This window comes from Halyomorpha halys, unplaced genomic scaffold (assembly GCF_000696795.3).
Source record: "Halyomorpha halys isolate HHAL.00 unplaced genomic scaffold, Hhal_1.1 Scaffold1384.1, whole genome shotgun sequence".
In the NCBI taxonomy this organism is placed as follows: Eukaryota; Metazoa; Arthropoda; class Insecta; order Hemiptera; family Pentatomidae; genus Halyomorpha; species Halyomorpha halys.
Genome location: NW_027109385.1, coordinates 101,657 through 124,255, shown reverse-complemented (window position 1 = coordinate 124,255; position 22,599 = coordinate 101,657). Strand labels below are relative to the sequence as shown.

The 22,599-nt window shown below is 31.8% G+C and overlaps 1 protein-coding gene across 1 annotated transcript in view; it reads right to left on the bottom strand.

The window, feature by feature from the left end:
• Itpr (Inositol 1,4,5,-trisphosphate receptor) overlaps positions 1 to 21,931 on the bottom strand; it is a gene marked incomplete in the record, with an annotated part of 110,924 nt that extends 88,993 nt beyond the window's left edge. The window contains 6 exon segments of the mRNA XM_067047567.1: positions 539 to 769; positions 1,400 to 1,663; positions 1,744 to 1,830; positions 16,918 to 17,039; positions 21,419 to 21,489; positions 21,558 to 21,931. Of these exon segments, the coding sequence (XP_066903668.1) occupies positions 539 to 769; positions 1,400 to 1,663; positions 1,744 to 1,830; positions 16,918 to 17,039; positions 21,419 to 21,489; positions 21,558 to 21,655 (873 nt within the window).
• Positions 21,932 to 22,599: the final 668 nt, after the last annotated feature.

The window sequence follows — 22,599 nt, the reverse complement described above, 5'->3', positions numbered from 1 at the left end:
TAAACTTTTTTCTATTTAATTATACTGAGTAATTTATCATGCTCTATGCTATTCGATTCAGAAGATATAATATGGATAGATTATAGGCCACATGCACTAAGTTAACTTGTTATTTGCCTCAGATCAAGCAAGATGCTGTAAAAAGGTTTCTAAATGAAAGTAGATGAATAGACAAATATTAACTAATGAAACAATCATTGTATAAATTTAAGAATTTCTTATTTTGCTTTTCCAAACTCATTTGAAATTCTTATTTTTATATTTGAAATTCAAATCGATCTAAAAAATAATTACAAGAAAATAATGACATATTTTATTATGATAAGTCAACCGTGGATAATATATATGAGGAGAAAAAGGTTGGGGGAAAACTTATTTGTGTTCTTCACTGACTGCAATCCCAACCATCTTCTTCTCAGAAATATTTTATTGATGAATATTCATGTCATTACAGGATATAGTATCCTACAGGTTTACATTTTTAGAGTAAATGATACATTATACAACACCTTAATATTTTTCACAAAAGTATACGAACCTCTACTTCCCATAATGCTTTACTACTAGTGGCAGCAGTAGCTGATGTTCTACCAGTTGTCCTTAAAAATACATGTTGCTTCTTTTTATATTCGTCCATAGTTAAGAATTTTTCTTGTTCAGCATGAAATAACCTAACAACATCACCACCTTTTAATATTTCATCCATGTTCTCAATATGTTCCATAAACAAATTAACTTTCCATGAAGTGTTGGAATTCACAACATTCACCTAAAGATAAAAGAAGGATTACTATTTGAATTTTTACAATAATAAAAGTGTCATACACATATAAAAATTAAGTGTAATTTCTAAAAATTGGGAAAGCACAAAGATGGAATTTGCACTATATCAATATTACTCAAAATAAAAAACTAACCAATAGGTGATAGTCATTCTTTCGCTCAATTCATATGAAATTAGCTAAATATATGATCAATTCATTGGTAGCCGATTTTTAACTATATCCTCTGCAAATATAAATCAAGAATTGAAAGTAATAAACAGAATGCAATCTCATTTAGCCATTTTATTATGACTTGTATAAAAAATTTGTTAACAACACAATATCAAATCAGAGTAACATGATAATGCAACAGCTCAGTTCAATACTGCAGCACATCTGGATATTATTGAAATTAAATTACATTTGCTTCCTCATCAAATGTAGAAAAAATAGACACAATTCAACTCCGTTCTTTTGTACAGCGAACAGGGATGTGCTAAAAAAGATTAACTCTCAACTTCCATACATTAATAAACTAGTGCATGAGTATGCAGTAGTTGGGATTCTACTTACTCTACATGAGCATAATTAATAAAATAATATATTCCAATAAAAATAAAATTATAAAATATTACCTCTTTACAACCAACATTGTCAGGAAGATCACAGTTCGCTGAAAAATGTAATACCTGTTGACCAGCATTAACAGGATTCATAATAACTTTATCACCAACAACTACATTGTCACCAGTAGTTCTAAGTTTGTAGTAGGGTAAAATATAAAACCAAGAACCTTCGTTTCCATTTGCATCTAGGTATACACGCATAGCATTTTTCTCCAAAAGTGCAGGCAGTCTTTTATTTACAGTTAAATACTTGTTTGACTTCAAATGCAAAAGCTTATATGAAAAGAAAAAAATAAATTAGTCATTTGATTTATTTTTAAATATTATAAGCTTTAAATATATAGATTATATACCTGAATAACATTACCATACTGCACAACAGTGCCAAGAAGTTTTTTATTTTCTGATTCATTTTGTTTCTTTTCAATTTCTGCAGCATGCTATATAAAAAAAATATGGAAATTTATAAAATCAGAAACCAAGTCAATAGATCATTTGAATTAAATAAGTTAGTTTTATTATCAAGATAATATCTAACTAGCATTAATTGAAAATAATATTGAAATAAACAGAGGTGTATTTTTGAACAGAGGAATAAATAAATTAATAAAAACGAGAATTAATAAAAATAATTTGTAGGAAGATAGCACAGTCAAGAACAAGAATATTAGAGGAACGCCTTGTTTTGGACAAGGTCTGAAGATAAGAGGATAATGGGTTCATTGATAAAATAAATTCTAAAAAAAAGTGGGCTTAACAAATAATCTCAACTTTTATTTGATATAATTTTTCTTAGAACATAATAATTGTATTCAAAGATGAAATTAGTAACAAACTAAACTTAAAGATTATTATCAGGCAAGTAATCAAATATCCATGAGGGAATATGTTACTGAAAATTTTCAAATAATTCTGTTTGGCATGGCCAGTTATGTTATCATCTTGATTTGCATCAGGATCCTCATCCTCAGTCTCATCGGTTGGCATGATTTCTTCCGTGAATAATTGTTTTTCTGTAGGGTACAGAATGTTGTGTAACATACAGCTAATAGTAAACCAAGCGCAGGCAGACTTGATGAACTCTTTATTGGAAATTCTAATCTTCAATTCCTTGAGGCTGTTGAACTTTTCCTTTATTATACCTAAGCTATGTTCGTCCCTCACACGATATTTGCTAAAATGAGTATTCAATTTTTTCTGATGGTCTGTGAGATTACCACATGGAGGAGTCTTAAATAGAGTCAAAACATAAGGTTTTAGAGCATATGCTGTATCTCCTGCAATCCACTAAAATAATCAGATGGTTTTTTTTTTCAAGACTGGAGTAGTTAAACATTCTCTGGTCATGTATACTCCCAGGAAACCAAGTAAAATGCCTTACTTGGAATTTGTAATCACAAACTATTTGTGCCTTCAATGAAAACAGCTGCTTTCGTGAATAATAAGAATCAGGGTCAATAAATGGTTTTTCGGCCAAAGCTATTTCTGTACTGTCAACATACCCAATACAGTGAGACAATCCGTCCAAGGTGGTGGAAATAATTTCATTTCTCTCAATCTCTGATGGCCAATAAAGAAACATATGTATTTTACTTAAAACAGCAATAAAAACTCTCTTTGTTATGATATTGATAATTCCGCCGTCTCCACAACCAAATAAATTAGCAATTTTGCGAATGGAAGCTCCTTCTGAACAACCCAGTCTGTACAACACAACTGCAAGCTGTAATTTCACAGACAACTGTTTGGCAGAATGTTTAGAATTAAACACAGAATTACCTATGATTTCTTGTATAATAGTTTCAAATTGAAATTAGTCCACTCTCAAAAGAGATTTAAACCAATCTTCATCCAAGTTTGATAACACTGAAGATCTCAAGTCTGTAGATTTTGATACTGATCCTCTAAGAAAATGAACTGCATATCTGAATGATAGAACATTGAAAATAGTTTCAACACAGTTGTCAATTATCTCATCTTAATTTTCTTCCTCACAAGTTAGAAGACCAACAAGACACTCATTAGCCAAACTTTCACACAACTTCCACTTTTCACTCAGTCTAGGCAAGTTATAATAAATTGCTTTAATCAAAACTTAGAAGTAAACAATAACATGAAGTTTCGGAAGGAAAGATTGTAAGACAAGATGCTCAGAAAATCTGCTAGGGGCTCTTATGCATTACACATAACTTTAAATTGGGCTGCTCACAATCCTATATTTAAAACATTTAACATGGTAAAACATTTTACATTTAACACATCATGAATACCCCTAATAGATATAAGGTTTACGGCATAGATAAATATAGTAACAAATAAAACAACAATGACAAATCGTAACAATATTTAAAGCTGGGAGAATAGGAAAAGAGAGAGAAAAAAATTAACGTAAAATAAAATTATAGAAAATAAAAAGTAAATTTAAGGAAATGTGTATAAAGTAGAAAAGAGAGTAGGGTAGGAGAAGTAGTCATAATGTCTGAATTAATTATATTTGATGAGGTTTAGGATATGTCTGTAAATAAGGGAGATACAATCTGACTTAGTGACTTCATTGTTACTATTTGTGATTGTTGTTTTATTTCTGACTATGTTTATCCATACTGTATACCTTATATTTATTGAATCTACTATTTTGATCTGTACTGTATACTTTATGTCTTTTTTCTAGATTATATCACATTCTGTATATTTTATTACTAATATGTCTCTATTTTATGATCTTTTTGTTAGTTTTAATATTTCTTAATTTATTGTATCATTACTTTCTCCATGTTTCATAGTTCTTACTCTTATTCAATTATTTTACTATCTAGGCTTTTTATACCTCACTCTGAAATCTCCAGTTCATACCTTTATTACTATTTTTCTTCTATTAGCTCTTTCTATTCCTTTACTTATCCATTCACCTACCCTCCTTATCTGTTATTGCACCATACTTATAGCTCATTTTCTTCATCACTCTTTATTTTAATTTTCCCATGTTTGTTACTATTAATTTTTGTCTTCATTATTCATTACCCAAGTTTTATATTAGTAATTCTATCACACGTTACTATACTTATTAGTTTATATTCTACTCATTTATATTTATATTTTCTTAACGTACTGCGGTGTTATTGTTTTTTTTTTATTTAAATCTTTTTACACTCTTTTTGTTTATATTTTAATTGTTTTATCATATTGCATTATCTTATTATATATTTATCATGTTGGTGTGATTTAAATAAATTTATCAAAGCTGATTAATTTTTATAAACATTGGTTCACCTCCTGAAAAAATATAAAACATCTGTTCTAATTATTCAATTATTATTGTGATTCATTTTGAGCTAATTAATAAAAAGTAAACATGACTTTCTTTTGTGTTACTTATTTAAAGACAGTGAAAACACCTCTTTTACTTTTGTGTTAATGTAGCATTAGATTATGGTGGTATTATATTATAATACACTAAAAATAGGTGACCCCAATGCTGAGTCATGAGTATTATTTAATTTTTTTTTCTTGTTATATCCCTGGCTCTATTATAATAAATGGAGTCAAAAAGCAGTATTATTTGATCTTCTCATGTTGGGTGAGGAAGAGAATAAGAACTCTGCATTAATACCACAACTGGTGGAGACAACATCCCAGTATTTTGAAGGGAAGATACCGAAGTTTTTTTCTTACAAACTGAAACAGTTTTTGCTCTGTATGGTGTGAAAAGTAGCTTAAAACAGTTTCAGTACACTATAGCTCAGTTTGATCGCAAAGCCATGTAAGAGGTTATTATCAGGTAAGAGATTTGGCAGAAAATTCCCTGGAAGTGGAACTGTACCAAGATCTTAAAGAGAGGTTAATACCTAGTGTTGTGCCCAACATATGGTCCACAAATCGATTATTGGAACATATGATTTTTATTAAGTCAAAAAAGAAAAACAATTACTTTCTGTAGTTTTTATACTGAAAAATAGACAGACGACTTCTTAGAGTCTCAGTGTGCACACACATATTGTCTCCTCACTATATACTTGTAGTTGCCAGCATTCTGGCCATCTGCACCAGCTTAAATTATTTTAGTCACGGCGGGCGGACTACTTCGGCTCATCCTCCAAGAGGACAAGGCGGCCGGACGTACGTCGATCTACTTCCACCAGAACATCCACTCAGGACAACCACAACCAGGGCCCCATCAATCACCTTTTTTCTTCTCTCTTTCGTTCAATTCATGTAATTTTGTAATAGTTTTAAGCATTATTTTTTTTCTAGTTTGTATATTTTTATTTATTTTGTGTTCCTTTTATTATGTTTACTTATTTAAAAATACAAAATTCGGCTATTCTTTTCTTTTCACTACTTATTATTTGCATGCACCTCCAAAAGGCCCCCAATCTGTGGTCAACCTGAACCTACCCGCCTGCCTCAGCCTGAAATCCTAAAATCTAATCAGTCTACTCCGTTAGACGCTGATGAAACCAATGACATTTCGCTGGATGTTTCCTTTATACAAAATCACTCACAGCACTTACTCTCTTCTGTGAGGTCTCCAGGCAGTTCTCTTGGCCCCACCGAGCTCCATGACCTTGATCCCTTGAGATCAGATCGCCCGACTTCATCTGATCTTAATAAATGTAACAACATTTCGTTGGAAGTGAACTTTATACTAAATGAATCGCAATGGTTACCATCTTCTATAGGGCCTCCCTCCAAGAGGTCTCTAGCTAATTATCTTCTTATTCCCACTTGGCCTCTTTGTACATATATCCTTAGATCTGATTTCTTAATCTCATCATATTCCCGTGAATCCAAATATTATTTGTTTGAAGGAACTAATTTAAATAAGAAAACTAAAAAACCGCACCTTACCTCTAAGAGGTACTCAATGAATTACCATCTTCCTCCTGTTCGCTACATAACTCTCAAAGAGGCTCTACAGCTAAAAAAAGAACTCATATATATTTCCTTCGATTAGGTGGCGAACACATTGCTCATTGGCATTGCAACTGCCCAACTCGGTCATCATAATTAGGGGAACGTAGGAAGCCGATAATTTTCCAAAGTGGTTGTGCAAGGCTTGCAATGCTCATTAGAATTAAGTTCCCCATAATAATCCTGTGTGCTTCTTACAATCTTTATTTATTTTCTGCCATCTGTTGTCGTCTCAGATGCCCCACAATAAGATTAATTATTATATGCACCAGAGATCTTGTAAAATTAATCCGCCTTCTTTCATTACTTTCGCCATTCCAACCACTCAAGTCTGTTGTTCACATATCCTCTTCATATCTTGCTTTACTCTTCGCGCTTTTCCATGATTTGAGCGGTTTTCTCCGGGCAGCATTTCCTGTAGTATCAAATACATAATTTCTCTGATACTAGATAAAGTTAAAATTTTAAGCGGGCGGAATGGTGTGCTCTTTTACTATGAAGCTTATTGAAATCCTGCCACAAAGTCATAACCCGACTGGAACTGCGAAGCTCGTTTTCCTTTAAAGGTTCGCCTGTACCTGTAAGGACACCTTATTCAACGCATGAACGCATTCATAAACGTCTTACAAATGCTGGATATTGCAAACTGCAGGAATCTGTACTCTGCAGCTAAAGGATTTCAACTGTCGGAACTAGTGAAGCACCACTTATTGCTGACCGTACCTGCATAGTTGAAAACCAGAGATCAAACTAGTTCTCCTTACCCCCGTCAGTGTCAATTTAAAATTTTTAACAAATTTTAGGTGGGCGGTATGTTGCGGCCAACATATGGTCCACAAATCGATTATTGGAACATATGATTTTTATTAAGTCAAAAAACAAAACAATTACTTTCTGTTTTTTTTTTATACTGAAAAATAGACAGACGACTTCTTAGAGTCTCAGTGTGCACACACATATCAACCTCTCCAAGTGTGTCTTCGTGGTCAAGGAATAAGAGTTTTTGGGCCAAAAAGTGACGTGGCATGGAGTCACAGTACTACCTGAAAAAGTGCAAACCATTGTCAACTATCCACGTTCTTCAACAGTTGCAGATTTACGTCGTTTCCTGGGCATGGTGAATTTCTATAGAAGTTGCCTCCCACACGCAGCTTCAGTGCGATTACCATTAAATGAATATTTATCGAATGTTAGGATGAACAATAAGAAACCAATGTCATGGACGGAGGAGGTAGCAAAGAAGCATTCCAAAACATAGCCATCATTGGGCATTTGAAGCCAGAATTGGATTTAGCTCTTGTAAGTGATGTTTAATAGGAACGGCAATGCAGCAAAAGGAGAATGGTGCATGGTACCCTCTTGGTTTCTTTTCTAGGGTATTTACCAGGCCCAACGGAACTACTCCAAGTATGACCTTGAACTTTTAGCTATATAACAAGTGATAATACTTTCGTTCCCAGATTGAGGTTCATACTTTCACCATTTGGACAGACCATAAGCCGCTTCAGTTTGCATACTAGCAGAAACCGGAGACCTCCACTTCCATGAGGTTTTGGAGGATAAATTTTATCATCCTGTTTACTACTGATATTCGCTATGTTGCAGGAAGGGAGAACGATATAGCAGATGCATTATCAAGAATGGAGGAAATTGATACTCTGGATAATAACTAATAAACAATAAACTCGACAAAACCCTCCGTCAGGGGCAACCAGCCTGACAGGGACAGCTCTGATGTTTTTGTTGGAAAGCTGTTAGTGCCATTCATTACACGCTATGTTTCAAAAACAAACAAAAACAAGATTCCTGTGCTTTCGTTATATGTTGAAAATGCAATTAATCCTGCACCTGGGGAGCATAAGAAGCCAGTGATTATCACATTCTACATTGCCACAAAAAATGGTATTGATACTACAGACCAAATATTTGCCACTTATAGCATCAGTTGAGATGTCACATACTAGTCAATTTTCATGATTTTTACAATGCTGAATGTAAGTTTATAAGTATTATCAATTTATAAGTGATTTATCTCAGCAACCTACTAAGTCATCCTCATTGGTACCGAAAATATTTCCAGTCATCTGGCATAATTATTTTCATTTCAGAAAAAAGAATGAAACAAATGTCACAACTATCCATTCATAAACCTCTATAATAATGAATCTATTATCTAACTTCACTTACAACATTACATACAGAACCAAACTGAATTGTTTGTTGATTTAAAACTTTGTTACCAAGACTACTAGAAGCTTCATGGAAAAATAAAAGTTTATCAGCTATTAGTGAAAATTTATTCTTAATATTAAGAATATGTAATGAGATCGCAAAAAAAAAAATTATTTACCCATTTTCTTTGCATGAATTGTCTATACATTTTAAAATAAAAATCTGATACATCTATTTTTTTTTTTTCTAAAGACTCTGTGTAGCTAAAATAGGTAAAAGTGCTCCAGAGCAATAAATCCCAGCCAATTTAGACATATGTAAGTAAAATTGCACAAGAAACTCTTACTACCCAAGTTTCAGATCTCTAATGCACTCTTGAGTTCCATAACTAGCTAATGTATCTTGAAATGTTGTGATTTTATCGGTTTTTTTTTCTTTTGAAAGCACTATATGTATAAATTTCTCAATGTTACCTTAAACCACGGACCTTATGAACTATTAACAGGTATTAGAGTGTCATGATCCGACATTTAGCACAATATTCAGATTCTTCTTTCTGGGAAAACCTAGTCTCCCATAGTCACTCCCACAGGGTTTACCTCTCGAAAATCCAAAACACTGCTAAATCCTTGGTCAACAAATTTTTGTATTTTGGATGTATTAATGAAATGTTTTCATAATGATGTATATTAAAATGCAAGTAATACTGTTTTTTTTCAATAAATAAAAAAAATTACTGAATGAGTCCAGTCATGTGATGTTCAAAAAGAGTATTTTTTAAAAATAAAACATAGAAGTGTTTTTCTCAATAGTTCTATATGTTTCTTATTCCAAATTTTAGATTTACCATCTTGTTTACCACCTGCTTCACAACGAAAACAGAAACAAAAGCATTTTGATTTTCGTTTATAACTGGAAAACCAACCTTTAATCCAAAATAAATTTTCTATAAAAAATTGGACTCTCAATTTTTATCAAACCAGCAACCTCACTAGCGTGCATGATAAAAAGAGTCCAGACGTCGAGCTGACCCAAAGTTTCACACAGGGTATTTATAAAAAAATCAATGAAGTTTTTTTCTCAACAATTCTATGTATTTTTTTTTCATGCCAAATCTGAATTTTAAGTTTGTCACCTCACCAACTGCTGGCTTTATAGCAAAAATAAAAAGCAGACCAAAATTTTGAAATTTATTTTTTTAGATTTTTGCTTATAACTAGCATGCTAAGAATTTCTCAAAAATTAACACTGTAAAAAAAAGCTATAGTAGATAAATTTACCACAAAATATGTATATTATATATTATTTTTGGGTAAATTGAATCAAATCGCTGTAAGAGCACACTTAACAAAGGCCACTTTTTCAGTTTATCACCTTCCAACTATACAGTTGTGCCCAAGTATCAATGTCATATGCTTGATACTAGCTATTTTAAAAATCTATGGTAAGTCTAGGTCAAACCAGACAGTTCAAAGAAAGTTTTTTCACAGAGAACCAAAAAATGGTTACTTAAGCACACTTTAGTGATGTCTCAATGTTTTCAAAAATAAAATACAATATACATATTTTGAAGGAAATTTTGTTCGCTTTAGTTTTGTATTAATGTTCATCTACGAAAAATGTTTAGTTTCTTAGTTTTAAGCAAAAAACTAAAAAATAGTTTCAAAATCTTGAGTTTTTTCTATTTATGTTATGACGCTGCCAGCTAGCAAACCTGAAGTTCATAATCAACACCCCCAAGAAACTTATAGAACCATTGAGAAAAACATTTATATATTTAAATAACCCTTTTTCAACCTTAGATGATAGGAGTAATTCAGTAATTTTTGTATTTTAAAAAAAACTAAGCGTTTACATAAATAATTATTAAAACAATTCCTTAACACATGAAAATGAATTTGAAAAACACATCAAAAGGCAAGTATTTTAGGCTGGTGTGATGCCAAATCTAAAATTCAGGTTTAGCACTCCAAAAAATAATAATAGAATTATTGGGAAAAAATTTCTATGATTTACTTGAAAATATCCTTTGTGAAACTTTGACAACTGCAATATTTTTGGAGGATGCTCTAGAGCCGTCACAGGTTAGATGAAAATTCAATGTATTATACTCATTTTATAGGAAATTGTTTTTGTAATTTTGTATAGAATGCTTGTTTTGGACTAATGCTAGTTATAAATAAAAAACTGAAAAAAGTTAAGATTTTGTCGCTATTTGTTTTGCGAAGCTGGTGACTGACGCAGTTGTAAACCTAAAATTTAGATTCAGCACCCTAAAAAACATATAGAAACATTGAGAAAAACACTATAATTTTTTTCTTCAGAAAATCCTTTGTTAATTACATTTAATAAATTGTGCTAAAATTCAAGAAACGAACAATTTATTTTAAAAATTTCAAACTGTATCACCACTTCGAAAAATGTGAACATATTAGAGAGTCAATATGGCTTAGTTAAAGATGTCCTATGACTTTGGTTTAGCCTGCTCAACATTATGTAGAGATATAGTCATTTTTGGTAGGTACTCAGACAAAAAATCCTGATCCTCCAAGTTGGGACTGGACTTGAGTGATAGTAATGCCAATCCTGAAAAATATCATCTACCACAAAACAAAATAGATCCAGAGAGATGAAATGGAAAAGAACTAGTGGTTGACCTGGACTTAAATTTGGCAACCTGGAATGTAATTTCACCAAAGAATTACGACTGCTCCTTAATGAATTACATATATACGAAGCAGATATTGCTACTGTACAAGAAATAGGATGGATAGAGAAGCACCTACCTTTCCTGCTCATAATAATAAAATTAAGCCTACAACTAGAAAATCCAATTGTTTCACCAATAATAAAATAGATCATGTATTGGTCAGTATGTATCATATTCTTCATATTCTGACCATTGTAAGAACAAACCAAGGGATAAATATTGCCTCAGATTACTGTCTGTATTTGCATGCATTAGAACAAGGATTCCAGCAGTTAGGCTACCACTTCTTCTAAAACAATATTAACCAAGGTAAACTAAGAAATGAAGAAGTAATGATACTATGCTATAAAAATGGGACAAAAGTTAAGCAGTTATGAGTGGGATAGTGACATTAAAAGGGCCTAGAATGAGTGTACAATAGCTATTAATGAAACAGCATAAAATCCTGAGGTTAGAAGAAAGATGGATAAGATCTGCATTGTTCAATAAGGAATGCAAGAAAGTCACTGACAAGAAGGAGGCTCAAGAATTAATCTTACAAATATGGCATACACAAGCATCTGTAGAAGAATACAGGACTAGAAGATGGATAGAGGAAAAATTTCATAAGAGAAAAAAAGAGCTTGAAAAATAAAGAATGGTGCAAATTAAAGAGCTAAAAATGAATCAGGAAAGTAGACAATAGTATTGAAAGCTAAATTATGGTCGAAAAGGCTTTATACCATGAATTTGTTTGGAATTGTTTGGAAGGATAAAGAAGGAACATTGGGTATCTGATAAGAAATGAGTGATGAAGTGTTGGTGAGACCATTTCAATTAAAATTGAATTAAAATAGGAGAAAATGACCCTGATTAAAGATGAAATCATTGAGACAGTTGGAAGATTTGAATATAACGAATCTCCAGGATATGATAGCATTTCATCCTAGCTTTTTAAACCTGGAGGCCCTCAGTCATTAAAATTTTAAAAAATATTATCCTCCAAGTTTGGGAAAATATAAGTTATACTTAAAGCTGGAGAAAATTGTTCCAATTCATAAAAAAGGGAATATTTTTGTCAACAGAAATTATTAAGAGATATCACTGCTTACTAGTATCTACAATATCCTAACAGGCGTACTTTATAAAAGATCATTTCTATATACTAAAAGAGTAATAAGTAAATACCAGGCCAGGTTCCAAACAAACAAATACACGAAGTATTGAATATTCTCACAGGCTTATCCTGTAAAAGGTAAGAGGACATAATACACACACTACTTCCTATTCATTGATTATAGGGCAACTAAATGACAGTATCAATAGGGTAACATTATACTAAGTTCGACTGAAACTGGGGATTCCACAAAAATTGGTTCACCTAATTAAGATGACTTTGAATAGAGTCAAATGTGCAGTAAGGGTGATCTGAACCAAACAAGCTCTTCAAGACACATATGTAGTTCAACAATGTGATGGACTGGGCTGTCAAATGTTTAATCTTATCCTAGAAAATAATACAGGAGAACCCGGCATTCAGAATTTTTTACTGATTTAAAAAGCTTAAAACTGGGAGATATACATATTTTTTGCTTAAAAGAGCAACCAACAAGTACCAAGAGCTACTAAACAAAAATACCATAAGTTGTGATTCTTTAAGATGTAAATTAAGTAATAAAAGATAGATCCCTATGGTATCCAATCACTAACAAAGTAAGTTGATTTCTTAAAATCAATATTTAAACTAGAACTCGTCACCATGCATGCTTCAACAAACGTGGTGCAAATCCATTAGAAAAGCAAATGTAAAAGCAGTCTATGTAACAGAAATATAAGCGAAATCAAAAGCTGATGCATTGAAGATAAATAAAAGTTTATATAAATATAAGTGAGTTTGATGCAATTATACAATATCAGTTCGACACTGCTCGGTCAATTCTGAAATTCAGGCTTGTTTAAACAGATCTCAAATATTGAAGCTGTACAGACCACATCTGTAAAAGGTTTCACCACTTACCAATTAACCCCAGGGTACTTCATTGGCCTTGAAACAGGACTGTGATACCTAAAAACAGAGCTTCTTAAAAGGTTTTATAACATATTTGGGCTTTTCTATTACTTAAAGTCCATTAAAAGCAATTTACTAAAGACTTTAGGGAAGGTAACAATGAACGAACGGCATTGAAAGGATAATATTATCAATATTTGAAACAGTGAAAAATGACAACGAAACAAAATTTTAATGCGGTTGAGTACAAAAGGAACATTTGTACCAAAAAATTTTAAAATTGATCTCAATGACTTCTTATGTCCACCAAGGAATACTCTCCCTTCCAATACCAGTTTCCCTCATTCTACAAACCACAAGCAACTGCCTCAAGAAATATTTTCTATGTGGCATCCCAACTGATATCAATGCCATCACTATACCATGAAGTATACAATCCTTGTGATTTTTTTGCAAAGTATCCAAAGTATTTTGTAGCATCCTTTTTTTGGTCAATACAGACCCAGAGTGAGAATGTCAAAATTCATTACTTAGGACCTCCATTATATAATTACTGACTGACCCAGGTGGGATATGAACCCACAAAGTTCTGAATCAAGCATTTCGAGACACCCAGTCCAAAATGTATGTTATGTAGAGGTGTTGTAGTGTATAGTATTAGTGTACTGTGTTGGGTTAGGATACTGTTCCCCCAATCTGAAACACCAGTGGCTAATTGCAAGGCTTTGACCTAATGATGGGGGTTGCCACTTCCCTAAGCCACATATAAATTTCTGATTGTAAATAAATTTTAATTTTCTATTGTGTATGCTTCCTTTCTTCATTATAAATCTATATTTGTTGGAAAAGCCTTTTTTTTTTTTCATTATCAAATTTTCTTTTTCATGTAAAAAGAAGTACTTCCCTTTGATTTGTTTTATCACTATGGAGCTCTATATTTTCCCTAATAACTTTTGTACCTTTCTGCTCCCAGGCAAACTTTCCTTTACTGATACTGCTCATATAAAAAACCTATTCTAGAAAATTTCCATAGAATCATTTTCCCTTCCCAATGTCATGGTGGTACACCCTCCATAGGTCCTATTAAATCCAATGTTAGAATCTTTTTAATAATCTTTTCACTTTCTTGAGACTGGTTATTATTGTTTAGATAAAATAAATTTTATCCAATTAAAGTCTCAAAACAATCTATATTTCTTTATAAGTCCAACGTTTCGACTAATTCAGCCATCCTCAAGGACAATCTTAAATACAAATTTAGAGCCACATCAATTTAAAAAACCTGTATGCAGGCTATTCAGCCCAGGGCCCAGGTTAATAATTTCAGTCAAAATTACCCAATTTTGTCAATAACATTAAAACTTTTAATCACTGTCAATTTACACAATTATACTTTATCACAATAATATTTGTTACAGGTTACGAATCTTATATGTATTTCATTAATTGTTTACACTATTAAACATAATAAATTGACTATGATTAAAAGTTTTAATGTTAAAGTAAAAACTTGACAAAATAGAATAATTTTTACTGTAATTATTGACCTGGGTAGAATAGCCAGCATAAAGTTTTTTTAAAATTGATGTGGTTGTAAATTAGTATTTAAGATTGTCCTTGAGGATGGTCAAAATGTTTGATTTATAAAGAAATCTAGATTGTTTTGAGATTTAAATTGGATAAAATTTATTTTATTTAAACAATAATAATAGCCATCAAATTCAACACTAATCTGTCCTCTCAAGTCTCCTAATCAACCCACTCAAAACCTTTTTATTGTACGCTTCCAGCACACTCATCATACCCAGTTCTCAAGTTAATGATTTAAACATTTTACCAAAAACTTAGTGCCCTCCTAATAGAATCCTTTATCTTTCCTTTTATACTATCATACCATGATCTCTTCAAGATCTCTTACTTATATTTATTGCTGAGCACTACGGTCCTACAAGGACCTGGGCCTCCTCAAGGACTTTATATCAACTCAACTTTATATTATCAATCTAGTTATTTATATCTTTTGCAAGCGTCCTCCATCTCCTTACTCCAAGCAACTTACAGTCCTCCTCCATGTCATCCAACTATCTCACTCTTGGTCTTCCTCTGTATCATTTAACTCCAATTTTTCGATACAGTAGGTGTCTTGGCATCCTAGTTTCTGACATCTTTTCTGCCATCTGGGGTGGGTATTTCCACAAAGGATGCCGGATCTGGTTTCTCATACATTGCACGGAGCTCACAGTTCTTCCTTAATCACCACGTGTCATTTTCTCTTATTAGCCCAAATATCTTCCTGAGTATTTCCCTTTCCCAAACATTAAGTCTCCTTTCGCTCACATTTATTAATACCCAAGATTCAGTGCCATAAGTAACTGTGGGTCTCAGGATGGTTTCATATGTTATGAATTTGGCTTTTTTTGAAAGATTTTTAAACTTTAAAGTATTTTTTAGTGCAAAAAAGGGACTTGTTCCCTGCAGACAGCCTTGCATTAATTTCTTTTATCACTCTGTTGTCATCTGTTGAAATGGAACCAAGGTACTTAAAAGTGCCTGTACTTTTAAAACTGAATTATTGAGGAATAAGGATGCCAACCTGATCTTCACCTAAAGATAGTTCAGCTCTCTTACCATTACAACGTGGAAATCAGTTCTCAAATTCAGTCCTCCAAACTGGCACTGCAATGTTCAGCTTTTCATTCAGCTCTACAGTCTCTCACTAAGTACCTCTAAAAATGCTTTCTGTACTTCTTTAGGAACTCCACAATGAACATTCCACTTATTTATAAATGGAGTGGAGTGTTTATTGGGAAAAAAATGAAACATAAACCTGGATTCAAGCTTTATGGATTCTACCATATTCTGATTGTGATATTTCGGTGTAGACTTGGTAACAATACTACACTAATTCCCTTTACTACCTTCTATTTACTAATAAGCCAGTGGGGAAGATTGTAATAAATTATTATGGAGTGATATTAGACTTGCTCTATAAAAAGTCACAAAACTACTTTCTTTAAAAAGAAAGTAGCCCCTGAAACCAACTAGTAATGAAAATTTGGAAGTTGACAGAATCAGGAAACACAAAAATTAGTAACAAAACAAATAGAGATTAATTGAGTTTCAATGGGTGCTAATCCAATTCTTGTCCTAAGCCCATTATTTGCAAAATTTTATAATATTTAGGAGACTAAGAAAGGAGGGAGGGAGGAAGGGAAATGGCTTATGATTATCTTCCCAGAACACTAGCGATCAGAAATTGGTACCTGGCCTGACTGTACTAGGCTGCTAGAAAACAGATGATGGAAGTGTGAATCTTGGTCAAATAAAATAGAAAAGTTTTGGGTGATATTTAAGTGATACTGAAACTGCACCTGTATCTGGGTTTTTGGCCGAAACCAAAACTTTGGCTGGTTTTAAGGAAAACCATAAAAAAAAAGAAAAAAAAAAGTTGTGATTCTCACATCTAATTAATGTTATTAAAAACAAACACTATAAGAAATTTTAAATATGTTTATAAATTTTCTTGAGAAGCCATAAAAATACTAAAAACTTCAGTACTAAAAATCAATAATCTTTAATATTTAAGATTTCATTTCTTACCTTAATTGTGTATCATATGATTTGAGAATTAAATGTTACATGATAATTTTAGTAATCATCAAACAATTTAATAATATATATTACAAAGTAAACATAAATAATTAATGGTCCTAAATTGAAAATCACAAAACTATACTAAATTCTTACATGTAATCTTTTGAGCAGTACAGCATCTGTAGAAGAAGTTGCATTAGCATTCTGTCGAGCAGCTTTCCAGAACTGTTTCTGGGCTGAATAACGATTCATAGGACATATTTTAAATAAACAATCTGGAAATTAAGAATAAAATAAATAGATATTTGGTTTGTTCTAATAAAATAGAACACAATCAGTAATATAGCATTAAAAAAAAAAAAAAATAATTGATAAAGTAAAAATAAATCATTTCATAAATACAAAAACAATTGAAGTAAACTATTTTTCAAACCTCAATAGAATGTATTAATATTATAACTATTTGAAACATTAATTTTTTATTTGTAGAATTTTTTTATTATAAATAAAACATTGATAACCAGATTGAAAATCATTGGCTCATGTTTGAGTTGAGATCTTATAAATAACATGTAATTAGTAAGCTGAATTAGCTTACTGAGTCACTTTATTTCCTTTATAATATAAGTATATGTTTATTTGGAAAATCACAAGATAGGTTTCCACTTATAACATTGAATGATCAGTCTCTTGAACCAATTTCCATCACTTATGAATACCTGTAAAATATATCTAACACCCTCTAGCTAAATACTAAAGCCCTAGTATGACATTATCCAACCAGTAAAAACAGGGTTGTTCAAAGTTCCCTCTCTCTTGAGTTATTGAAAAAGGTCCCAGGAATTCATACAGAAATATATACCAACTACCTCACCATAATATCACTTCTTTTTAAACTGTTTAAAAACATATTGTGATGAATAGTAATCAAACTATCTAAACACCTCAACTTTAATATACTTACCACATTTGGCAGAACATAACAATAAATAATAAGGATAAACAACTAAAAAAACTATCCTTTTAAGATGTAAAATTTTACTTTATTCATCAACATAGTCCCCTTAAAGAGTGATACATTCAATTCGTTGCTCCTTTAACATTTTGATGTATTTTGTATCAAACAAAGTCTCTAGACTTCCAAAATATATTTTAACTTCCAAATATAATATTACTTCATCATTTAAACAAAATCTCTTTCCCTGGAGTATCCATTTGAAACTTGTGAAGAGATAACAGTCGCTGGGGGCCAGATCTGGAGGATACAGTGAGGGGAAGCAATTGGAAGTCCAATTCATACAGTCTTCCATTAAATGCTTTTTTCAATGTAGTTGATTCCACACCACTTTTCAAGCCTTACTGAGCTTGAATGGTATTTTCCCATAAAACAGCAGTGTTTAATCATTGCATAAAATTCGGATTTGTTCATCGTTTTAATGTGTCAAAAGTAGTGTCACTAAAACTTCTATATCTAGATAATTAATACTCGAAAAGTCATGAAACTTTGAGACATATCTTTTGAAAGTTAGTACTATCTAAATAACACATGGATTTATATTTGAGAGATCAGTGCAAGAACTTTTACACCAATAGATAGTTTAATATACATTCTTTAAAATCAATTACTTATTCTACTCTTTTTATTAATATACATATATATATGTGTGTGTATATATAGTATTTTTTAACTAGATTTTTGGCCTAATTTCTAGCCTGACAGCAGATCTGTTGTAAAACATATTAATGTAACAATTATTCACACTGTAATAGAAACATATTCTTAAAATACTGTGAAAGGATTTGTTGGATACTGATTATTGTCCTTGACAATAAAAGAAAAATTTGGTTTGTTTTTAATCCTATCTAGAGTATTCCTAATAAAAAAGAACTAAGCATGCCGACATGCTATGTTGAATTTTCCATAAAGAGTTGCATGTACAGGGGAGTCCACGCGAGGGTTTCATGACACAGTCTGGGCCCTTGAAAATTTTTGGGGGGAGTGGCAGTTGCAAAATCAAGTTTCGGGGAAGGTTAATTATTATTATATGGGTGACAGACCATGGAGGTCCATGTCCTTGCGCGATATATTAGGAGATACATCGCGCGTTCCTTGATGTGGTTTTTTCGTAGGGTGGGTTCGTCACTCCCACACCTATTTTTTTTCTACACAATCTACACAAATGCCAGGGGGGAGGCTGTGAGTGAGTTTCATATAATTTTATGCTCAAGAAAATCCCGGCTAGGACCGGGCTTGAACTCACAACATTTGGGTTGGTAGACAGGCACGTTGCCACGCTGCTAGTGTTGTCCCTCCGGGGAAGGTTAAGAAAAGTGTAAATGTTATTTCAAAACAATTGCATAAACTTCCCTAATACTTTTATAAAATTGATTGAACTAAAAAAGTGATTGTAGTGCTCATGGTATCAAGCTTAACCAAGATAATGATTAAAATCCTGGGAACACCAAATGAAGTTACAATCGATTCATGTAAAAGAGATACTTTTTTCTACATATATGGTGAAATCAAGGATGCTAGTGAGAATATAACCTTCCCTACCTACAGCCAGAGTGGGGGGGAGGGTGTCATAACCTTTCTCTCCTTCAAAGCAAAGGTGAAGGAAAAAATGCCATGCTTACAAAAGGAATAGACCCGGTTTCTGACATCACTTGGCCTGGAAGTGTACCCCCCATATACTCCTTCTCCCAAGACCTACTGAAAAAAAAAACTAATTACCAAAGAACCATCATTTAAATTTGCCATAAGGTTTGAAATTGTTGAATATTAACCATGCTTATGACAAGAAATAAAACAAAATCATAAGTATAAGTGCTTAGAGTTAATGAACAATTGTTCTAGAAGAAAACAATAGGAGAAATCGAAAGCCATTCAGTTATCCAAGAGCTTTATTCGACATAACGGGTATGACAGACTGCAATATCTCATGACAGACAATTACATGTGGAAATTTAAACAGTTTTAAATAATAATTTGCTGGCCCAATAGCCTAGGAAGAAAGACACTGATGGACAGATTAGTTTAATTCGAATTTTGAATTCTAGATATCTTGAAAGATGAAACACTCAACTTTGAACGGGGTTAATTTTTTTTTCTTTATGGATAGTTATCAATGTTCTTTATTTAAAGTGCCTTACTTTTTTGTCCCATGAGCATTTACCTCGTGGTAGACGATTTGTACTATTTCTGTATATTATTGGATGTGATGAGGACAAAATGTTTGCAAATACTCTCAATGCAATTTATTGAATATTTTGATTGTGAATAATAAATAAAAACACCTTATTGAAGTCGAAAGATGAATTTATTTTATAAAATTTTCAATATTAAAACAAAATTATGTTCAAAAATAAAAGAACAATGAAATAATTATATTTTATTTTTTAAAAAAATTACATTACAAACTTTATGTGCTGCAAATGAATAACTGCTTAGTCAAAATACTCTGCTAAACATGACATGCATTTATAAGTACAATGTACATGTACAATGTACAAGCAAACCTGTTTAGAACAATCTACATAAGTCTTTTTGGTTTTTCTATAGTTTTTTTCTAAGGCACAAATATTGGAGTTGTTTACCCACATAAATTTCTAAATTTGACATATAAAACATTCGTAAATCCACAAGATTATACATTATCACTCTGTATTTTGTTAGTAAGTACAGAATATAGATATGGAACTTGCAGGATCGTTGGAAGCTTTCTAAGATCTCGACAATAGTATAGGATGCACCAATGAGTAAGAATAAAAAAAAATAATAAGAAAACTGGGTTAGGAATTTAGAAAAAAATTATTAAACCAAGATAAAATGTTGATAGCAACTTCAAAATAACATTTAGCTCTTTTATCAGGGGCTGAAGAATTCATATTTTTTTAAAGATTTAAGATATTCTTGCCTCAGCTCATGATTTAAAAAGCGCAAGAGGTGTTGAGGTGAGCAAAATACGTAAGTAGGAAAAAAGGATGTCATGTTAGGAGAGTACTGGTGAGAGAAACGCCGAGTCTTATCTACTTTGTTTGGTAATGTTTATTTACCAATATGAGCAAATTCTCAAGGCTACACCTCTCCTGAGCTAAACTATGTCTACATTATGACTGAGCTTGTTCCATTTAATAAATAATTAAATTTCATTTGTTTTTAATACTTCAGTAATATAAATTAAAAATTAAGTAGAAGCTACATAGGAGCCCAATCGAGCCAAAATCTTAGTGAGAAGAAAAGTGGACCACTACTCTTGATTTGTTTAGATGAGAGGATGTCCTGGATTGACAAGATAAAAATTCTGACAACCCGAAGTTTGAACTAGACAAAAATTCTATTAATTAAATTTAAAAAATCCATTTACTGTATACATTATATGAATGAAAGTGAAACTATAAAGAATACAAAAAAGTGTTTATCATCAACAAAAAAAGGCTATAGATAACATTATTATTTTTACCACCGGTAATCAAAATCTAAGATACAATAATTTTTTCAATACATACTACTAGGAGCCTACCTTGGAAATTATCTTATAAAATTTATAGTATATAATTAAGTAAATCAAACAAAAAATGAAATCAACCATTAAAGAGTAATAAATTTTATTTCGAATGAAAATTAATGTATAAAATTCAACTATAATCATACCTCGAAATTTCTTTGGAGGGTTAGATAAATCTCCTGCCTTTGGACAAACCACTGTTCGATCATCCACCAACCTAAGATACACATCATGTTGAATTATATTGTAAAGTTTAATGATTCATCAAACAGAAATCTGGCATACCCTAGAGTGCTGAGAAAACCAGATGTGATTCCTTCAGCAAATAAAGAAACAATATCACCTAGGTGAAGGAAGCTCGCTGAGCCTGCTATTTCTCCCATTTTATAAATATTTTTTTCAACAAAATGACGTTACATCAGCATTATTTAAAATATATTTTTATAACAAAATTATAAACAGATAACTTAAACTCAAGAATTTGTTTTCAGGTATATACAGAAGTCTTGCCGAAATTATATTGCACAGACATTTTTCCTAAAATGTCAGCGATAAGATTTCTACACATTACTCTTAAAAAAATTAAAAATAAATAAATAAAATAGTAACTGAACAACAAGTGGCAAAACCTGTTGTTTAAAGCCTCCCCATTTGTTTACTAAACTGTATATTTGCTATCAGAAAATATTCCAAGGAGGTAAAGGCCTGTTTTTGAAAATTCCTTTTATTTAAAACTAACTAAACCAGAGAAAGGTGTAGTACGATTTCGTCATTTATCGATTTTAGATTCGAAATAATTCGCCTGAACGTTACTCATTGACAGTGCTGCCGATTTCCGGGTATTTACCCAATTTTGGGGTATTTTTCACCTTAGCGGTTTAATTGATGGGTATTCGGGTAAAATAGCTTCACGTTATATATAGGTGAGCTAGTGCAGTGTCGTATTAGTCCTTCTACAAGTTTTTTAAGTTAATTATTAATAGGAACTTTTTCTATTACTAACAAGTCATTATTTTTCCATAGATATTGAATTTTAGTACATAGACATACCTAGATCATTTGGGGCCCATGACATATTTTATTTTGGGGACCGGGATTGATTCATTTTTGAGGCATAGGATGAATGTAATATATATTTGAGGCCCAGGGCTGATTATTTATGGGACCCGGAGCTAATAAAATTTTAAGTTTTTGCGCAAATATATAGGAAAAATATTTTCTGCCTATTACCATTCCATTTAGTATGGTAATATGTAGTGATAGTTCACTGTCAAGACGTATACATATGACAGTTAAACCTGGCATTTATGCGACTGTTAATCAACTG